This window comes from Sorex fumeus, unplaced genomic scaffold, assembly GCF_029834395.1.
Source record: "Sorex fumeus unplaced genomic scaffold, SorFum_2.1 ptg000005l, whole genome shotgun sequence".
Lineage (NCBI taxonomy): Eukaryota > Metazoa > Chordata > Mammalia > Eulipotyphla > Soricidae > Sorex > Sorex fumeus.
Window position 1 is genome coordinate 7,175,277 of NW_026606062.1, and position 7,731 is coordinate 7,183,007.

General features: G+C 68.4%; 1 protein-coding gene across 1 annotated transcript; it reads left to right on the forward strand.

Moving 5' to 3' along the window:
- The first annotated feature begins 564 nt into the window (after window positions 1–564).
- On the forward strand, window positions 565–7,460 carry ITM2C (integral membrane protein 2C). Its single transcript, XM_056121621.1, has 6 exons — window positions 565–761; window positions 4,524–4,664; window positions 5,566–5,754; window positions 6,530–6,640; window positions 6,930–7,080; window positions 7,314–7,460. Exons 1-6 carry the CDS (start codon window positions 654–656, stop codon window positions 7,403–7,405), a joined length of 792 nt encoding a protein of 263 aa, XP_055977596.1. The 5' UTR covers window positions 565–653; the 3' UTR covers window positions 7,406–7,460.
- The last annotated feature ends 271 nt before the right edge of the window (window positions 7,461–7,731 follow it).

The following is a 7,731-nucleotide window of genomic DNA, read 5'->3' on the forward strand; positions in this document are numbered from 1 at the left end:
TCCGGGTACAGCCTTTCCCATCTTTCCGGAGAGGCAAGAAATGTGGGTCAGGCTTTTTTGGGGGGGGACCCCCTCCTCTCAGCGGGGCTTTGGGGCATCATTCCCGGCCCCGTGCTCAGGAGCGACCCCTGGCGGTGGACCCGGGGAGCACAGGTGGGCGCCTGGGATTCGAACCCGGGTGCGAGGCCGGCCTTACCCCGGGCTACCTCTCCGGCCGGCCCCGGGTTGGAATTTCTTTTTACTTGGGCGGGGGGTCGGGGGCAGGTCGGAGGGGAGCGGGGGGGGGGGGGGGTTGGCTGCAGAGTCGGTGATCCCGTGGCTGCAGCACGGCTTGCACCGGAGGCTCGGGGGAGGGCGGCCGGGGTGGGGGGCTTTGGGTCTCAGCCTCCTCGGGGGGCGCGGCCGGGGGGGTGGGGGGCGGGCAGGCAGCAAGGAGGCGGCGGGAGGGGCGCGGGGGCCCCGGAGCGGGGAGGCCGGGCCGGGCCGGGAGGGGCCGGAGCCGGAGCGCGCGGCGACGGGGGCGCAGGCGCGGCGGGGGGCGGGGCGGGCCGGGGCGGGCCGGGGCGGGGCCGGGAGCAGGGGGCGAGCGGGGTCCCGACTTCCGGCGCGGCGGAGCGCGGCGGCTCGGGCGGAGGTTGCGGGTGGGCGCAGTCATGGTCAAGATCAGCTTCCAGCCGGCCGCGGGCGGCGCCAAGGCCGACAAGGCGGACCCGGCCGAGCCCGCGCCGGCGGCCGCCGAGATCCTGCTGACGCCCGCGCGGGTGAGCCGGGGCGGGGGTCGCGGGGGCCGGAGCGGGACCCCGGGGGGCCGCGAGCAGAGCGAGCGAGGGGGGGCGTGTGGGGACAGTGGCCTCCAAATGGGGAGGGGTCCCGGGGACAGATAGGGGCTGGGGAAACGCTGCGGGTCTCAGCCGTGCCAGACCGTCGTGGTGCGCCCCCCCCCCCCCCGCACTCGGGACCCCCGCGGTCTAGGGGGCAGGGGCTGGCGGCCCAGTTGGAGGGGCGGGGGCGGGGCGTCTGGGTCCAGTCCAGGGGGAGGGGCCCCGCGCGGGGGGACGGGGGGTGGGGAGCTGCGGGCGCCGCTCCCCGCAGCAGACCTGGGGGGCCCCCGGGTGGGCGGAGGGAGTCTGGCGCCCACGTCGGGGGGCGACGGGGGGTGTTGGTGGGCGGTGCGGCTGCTCGGCGACCCCCTCCCCCGCCTGCCGCGTCTGGGAACCCGAAATGAGCCGGGGCCAGCCTGGCCGCACGTCCGGGATGCGCGGTCGGTTGGGGGGGGGGTTTCCCCCTCCCCCGCGTGGGCGGTCCCCCCCACCCACCCAAACCCCCCGCGTCCGGGCCTCGGTCCACCCCGCCGGCGCCCCCACCCCCGCCTTTCCGGCCCGGGGCGTCTGGGGGAGCGGGGCGGGCCGAGACGGCGTGTGCTCCGCGGTCTGGGGCGCCCCACGGCCGCCCCCTTCCCGGACTTAGAAAGTCTTTGTCCGCTCGCGCCCCCCACCCCCTCCCCGCGGCGTCCAGGCGTCTCCCCAAGTTCGGTGGCTCCGACCCAGTGTTGCCCGGGCAGTGCCGGGGGCTGCCAGAGGGCGGCCTGGACCCTGCGGGGACGGGGGCGGGGGTGCCCAGAGCTGGGAGGCACCGCCGGTGGGAGCCCCCCTTCCCGGCGTGGCCCCCTGGCCCTCAGCGGCTGCAGCCGGGCAGGGGGCAGCGCCGGGTCTGAGCTGGACAGTCCCGCTGACCGGCGCGCGGCCGCCCCTCCCCCGCCGCTAAAGGACTGGGGGGGGGGGGGTCCCCGCGCCTGCACGGCCCCCTGCTGCTCCTGCGGGGGTGGGGGTCGTGCTCCCTCGGGGTGGGGGCCGGTTGCCGTCAGATGGGGGTGCGGAGGCTTCTGTGTCGGGGGTGAGCTCAGGGTGGACCCCCACCCTCTGCCTCGGGAGGAGTGAAGCTCCCCCCCCCAGGAAGGGCCGCGGGCCGGAGCGGGGTTCGCGGGCCCCAACCCTGGACACTGGCCGGGTCTGTCCGGCGCGGCTCTGGCCCCGGAGGGGGCCCCCCAGTAGCGTCCAGCTGTGCGCCCACCATCTCCCCGTGGGACTCCCGGTGCGCGCCCCTCCCCCGCCGCGCATACCTGGAGCTCAGGTTTCAGAGGGGGGCTGGATCCCCGAGTGGCTGGGGGAGGGCGCAGAGGCCCCACCTGGAAGGGTCAGTCCCATTCCTGGCCCGCCCTAGCCCGGGGCTTCACTCTCCCCGTCCCCTCCCCCCTCCTCGCCCTCCCCTCCCCTCCTTTCCCCTCTGCTCCTCTTTTCTCCTCTCTCCTCCCTCCCCTGCGTCCTCCCTTCCCTCCTCTCCTCCCATTTCCCCTCCTAACCCTCCCCCTCCTCTTTTCTTCTCTCCTTCCCTGCCCCTCCCTTCTCCCCTCCCTTCCACCCTCTCTTTTTTCCTTTTCACCCCCACCCCGAACGCACACGCTGAGGGGCCCACTCAGCCCCCAGCTCTCCTGGCCTGGTGGTGGGGTCTGGGCCCAGGCTCCTTTGGAGGCTCCTGTGGGGAGCCCTCCGGACCCCCTTTCGGGCTCTGAGGGGCTGTGGGGGTCGCTGAGTTAATGCTCCAGTTGGCTGTCACCTGGTTCCTGGTACCAGCTGGGGTCCCACATGAGTGCTGAGGCCCGTTGCCTTGGAAACTCAGTGCTGTGTTTCTTGATGAAGGGAAGCCCCCCAGAGGTCACAGCGGTGGGTAACAGCCAGTGGACAGCCAGCCTCACCCCTGCTGGTGCTCGGGCAGCCAAGGGGGTGTCCCCCCACTGCCCACCAGGGCTTTGCCTGACCTCCTCTCAGAGGGTCTTTTGCCTCAGGCCGGACCATCTGATTCCCACCCGCCACCTCTCATCCTGCCTTTTTAATTTTTGGTTTTGGGGTCACACCCAGTGGTGCTCAGAGGGTCGACCCTATGGGGTGCTGGGGATCGAACTCAGATTTGCTGTGCGCCAGGAAGTGCCCTGTCCACTGCCCACTGTGCTCGTTTCGTTTCAGGGTCTTAGCTGGCGGTGCTCAGGGGTCCCTCCTGGCTCTGCCCTTGGGAGTTAGTGCTGGTGGGGTCCAGGGGCTGAACGGGATGTGGGCATCAAACTGGCAGATGCAAGACAAGTGCCCTCCCCGCTGCCTGTTGCTCTGGCCCCGCATTGTTTTTTTAAAAAAAAAATTTTTTTTTCTTTTTGGGTCATACCTGGCGATGCACAGGGGTTACTTCTCTCTCTGCATTCAGGACTTACTCCTGGCAGTGCTCAGGGGACCCTATGGGATGCTGGGGATCGAACCCAGGTCAGCCGCGTGCAAGGCAAATGCCCTCCCCGCTGTGCTATTGCTCCAGCCCCGTGGCCCCACATTGTTTAGAACTGACCCTGGGCTTTCAGAAGCCCAGAGCAAAGCTTGTCCCCAGCAGCCTCCTGGAGTTGCGGGCCAGGTGCAGCCCAGTTTGTCCACCCTCTGACCCAGCCCGGCTGGTGCTGGGTCCCTGCTGCCTCCCAGCCCGCTAACCACAGGGACTGAGCCCCTTGGACTGCCTGGCTGGATTCTGGACCCCCTCCCCTGTCACCCCAAAGCACACAGCTGGGGGAAGCAGACCCCGGCACTGCACGGGCGTCCGGGCACGTGGGAGCTTGGCCATGGGCTGTGGGTTCAGCTCCAGGACCCCCTTGGAGAACCCCCAACCGCTCTGGCTGTGTGGCCAGTGACCTTGCTCAGGGCAGCCTAGTCACCCCCATACCCCTTCCCCCTCCCAGGTGCCCCCGGACCCTCCCACTGTGTGCCCTGGTGCTTCTCTGGTCTTGACTGTGGGACCCCTGAGCAGGACCCAGGCGAAGAGCCTCCCAGACCAGCTCTACAGTTTGGGGTGCAGAATGGCGGCCCCTGAAGCAGGCGGGTGGCTGTATGCAGTGAGGGGGGTCCCCAGAGGAGGCACGGTGGGGGCCCCTGAGTGCCACAGCTGGCCTGGACTACGGCCCCCACCTTAGCAGCTGGGGAGGGTCAGGGACTGACCTCTGACCTCTGTGCTTTGGGGCAGAGACAACAGGGCTTCTGCGAGCCTGGGTCAGTTACGGGGGGACAGGCTGGGAAAGGAGAGGAGGTCCCAGCCAGGAGTTTGACAGCGGGACTCCCAGTGCAGTGCTCTGCCATCTGCCCGGGTCTCGACACAGACTCCTGGTGGCTGCTGTCATCCCCACGTTGGGGGCGGGGGTGAGGGGGGCAGCCGCGACTTCCGACGCCTCTAGACCTGCCTGCGGGTGTCTGAGGGTCTGGGGATGCCCTGGCGGGCTGGGGGGCTGGGCTCCTGCCCCCATTCCAGGCCCCCGTGACTGCTCACCTGACTGCCCAGAGCACCCCAATATTCCTGCGGGCACCAGGCCCGGCATCCTGGCGTATGGATGCGGCTCCGTGCCGGGTCAGCACGCAGCTAGGGCGAAGCTGTCTTGCTGGGGCTGGGGGTGGGGGTTGAGCCAGGGGTCCCCGTGACTGACCCTGCACTGCCGTCTGCAGGAGGAGCGCCCACCATGCCACCGCCACAGGAAGGGGGGCTCCGTGGGTGGCATGTGCTACCTGTCCGTGGGCATGCTGGTCCTGCTCATGGGGCTGGCCTTCGCCTTTGTCTACATCTACCGCTACTTCTTCCTGGCTCAGGTGAGATGCTAGGGGCACACACACACACTCACTCACATTTACACAGACACATACACACACACGTATATACTCAGACATACAAACAAGTCACATTCATACACACACACATACAGTGTCGCGTGATTGTCCCCTGACCCCATCAGAGATAGCGTTTGAGCGTCATGGGTTCTGAATGAGCTCTAGAGGAAGGGGTGACGTTAGGGCTCACCCGCTCCAGGGAGGGCCCCGGCTGGCACCCAGGTAACTGCCCTCACTGCCAGTCTCTGGAAAGAGAAGGTCACCCAAGGCCATGGACATGGAGGGACGCGCACAGGAGGCCCCTGTCACCCTGGCCTTGCCCTTCCACTGTCTCCCGGGGTCTCTAAGAACCGGAAGTTTCTGGGGAGTTGTGTTGGGAGGGTGGGGGGCTATGTCTTGGACCCTCAGGTCCCACATGCCTGCCTGGCCAGTGCCTTCTGCTTTCCCCGGGGCTCCTCCACCCCTCTGATGGCCCATTCCCACTGTCCCCGGGAGTGGAGGGTCCCCCCAACCTTCCCTGGCTTCAGGGCCCCTCTTCCCAGCCCCCATCACAGCCCTCAGTGTAGGATTCATAGGGTGGGTGTTTGTCCTGGGAGAGCTCACGGGGAGGGGGTGCCACCCCCTCCTCTCCCTGATGGAGCTGCCGGGGGTGACTGTCTCACATGCTAAGGACCCCCCAGGTCTCCCAGGGTCCCACCAGAGTGGGGGGGAGCAGGCAGGACGGGGCGAGCGCCCCCTGGTGGCGGAAGGGTGCACTCTCCCCAACTCCTTAAGGGGCTTGAGGTGATGTTTACCCCCAGGGAAACTGAGGCTGTCTCAGAACCTGCACACCTGGCTCGCTGGGGGTGCGCCTGACCGTCGTTCCGCCCCCCCCCCCCCACAGCTGGCCCGGGATAATTTCTTCCACTGCGGCGTGTTCTACGAGGACTCGCTGTCCTCGCAGCTGCGTACACGCATGGAGCTGGAGGAGGACGTGAACATCTACCTGGAGGAGAACTACGAGCGCATCAACGTGCCGGTGCCCCAGTTCGGGGGCGGGGACCCGGCCGACATCATCCACGACTTCCAGCGGGTGAGGCGGGGACGGACGCCCCTCACCCATTGACGATGACCCCCCACCCCCACCCCCCACCCCTGCGGTATTCATAAAAAGATTGAATTTCTCTCCAAACTGTAGCCGGCCGGGGCTCGGCGTCCAGAACTATGGGCGCCCCGTTTCGTGAGATCTTTGCACGGGGATGCTTGATCATGGTGACAGCTTAGGGACCTGTTGTTCCACGCCGCCTGTAAAGGACATGAGTGGATTGAGGCTGGGGGCTTGCATGCATGACCTTCCACCTGGTGGGGGAAGATCTGGACGTCCCAGCTTTCCAGAAGATTCCCCAGAGCCCTTCCCAGACCTTAATCCCACCCGGGGTTTTTGAATTTCGCTTGTGCGATGTCAGGACCCAGGGGCCCCTCTGGGAGTCACAGGGATCCCCCGGGCACCTCTGCCAGCGACTACTTCCAGGCTTCAGGACTGACCCACCCTCCAGGGCCGTGTTTCTGCAGCAGAAACAGGGATTGGGGGCCGGAGCGAGAGTCCAGCGGGGAGGGCGCTTGCCTTGCACACAGCCGACCTGGGTTCGATCCCCGGCACCCCAGATGGTCCCCTGAGTGCTACCGGGAATGACTCCTGAGTGCAGAACCAGGAGGAAGCCTCTGCACTGGGCGAGGAGAGGAGCAGGAAAGGGCTCCCGGAGGTGGCCAGGAACTTGGAGTTCCTTCTTCCGGGAGGAGTGAGCTTTGCCCCCCCCCCCCCCAGAGACTCGGGTACCACTCCTCCCCCTCCCTTGCCCACCTTACAGGGCCTCACCGCCTACCACGACATCTCCCTGGACAAGTGCTACATCATCGAACTCAACACCACCATTGTGCTGCCCCCCCGGAACTTCTGGGAGCTGCTTATAAACGTGAAGGTGAGTGGGGGGGGGGGGGGGCGTGCGGCCCCTCCCCCTGTTGGCCACTGGGGAGGGGGGGGTGCTCAGGGCCACAGCTGCCTCCTTCAGCCAGCACCCCCGCTCCCCGCGGTGCTCTTGCCCTCATCCTAGTCTGGAGGCCCCTGCCCACTGCGGGCACCGCCCAGTTCCCACCGAAGCCCACCGGGGCGGCACCAACAGGAGGGCCCGGATGGGTGTGTGGGTGGGGGAGGGGTGCAGGGCGGGGCCCAGCGGCTGATACCCACCACCCCCTCCCGCCCCCCTGCAGAGAGGGACCTACCTACCGCAGACCTACATCATCCAGGAGGAGATGGTGGTCACCGAGCACGTCAGCGACAAGGAGGCTCTGGGCTCCTTCATCTACCACCTGTGCAGCGGGAAGGACACGTACCGCCTGCGTCGCCGGGCCACCCGGAGGCGTAAGTGACCAGCGTCCGGCCTCCCGGGGCTGCTTGCCCTCCGTTCCCGGTGTCCTTGCTGCCCTTCTGCGCTGCCCGAGAGGTCAAGTGTCACCCCTAGGGGCACACAGCAGTGCTGGACACCCCGCACCCCACTTCCCCAGCCCCCCCAGCACCCCCCCCCCCGCGTGGGCCCCCTGCATTCCACCCCTCCTCGCCTCGGGCCCCTCTCATGGGTCTCTCTCCCTTCCCAGGGATCACCAAGCGCGCGGCCCAGCCCTGCAACGCCATCCGCCACTTCGAGAACACGTTCGTGGTGGAGACCCTCATCTGCGGGGTGGTGTGAGGGGCCCGCCCGGCCCTCCCCCCCGCCCGCCCGCCCTCTGCGCCTCTTCCGGCCTCCCCTGCTTTGCTGGCCCTGGGCGCCGCCCGGTCCGTGTGCTGTGTATCCCCCTGCCCTGCCCTGCCCAGCCCCACCCCCACCTTGGCCTGGCCTGGCCTCCAGCTCTGCTGACCTTTGGGTCTGGGGGGGCGGGTAGTGGGGAGCCGCAGAGGGATACACCCCTAGACCCCTAGACGGTTTCTGAGACCATCCTCTTGAAGTCAAGGCTGCCAGGGTCTGGTGCCCTGGGCCCCTGGTTAAGGGCACAGGGAGGGGGGAGGGGGAGGGGG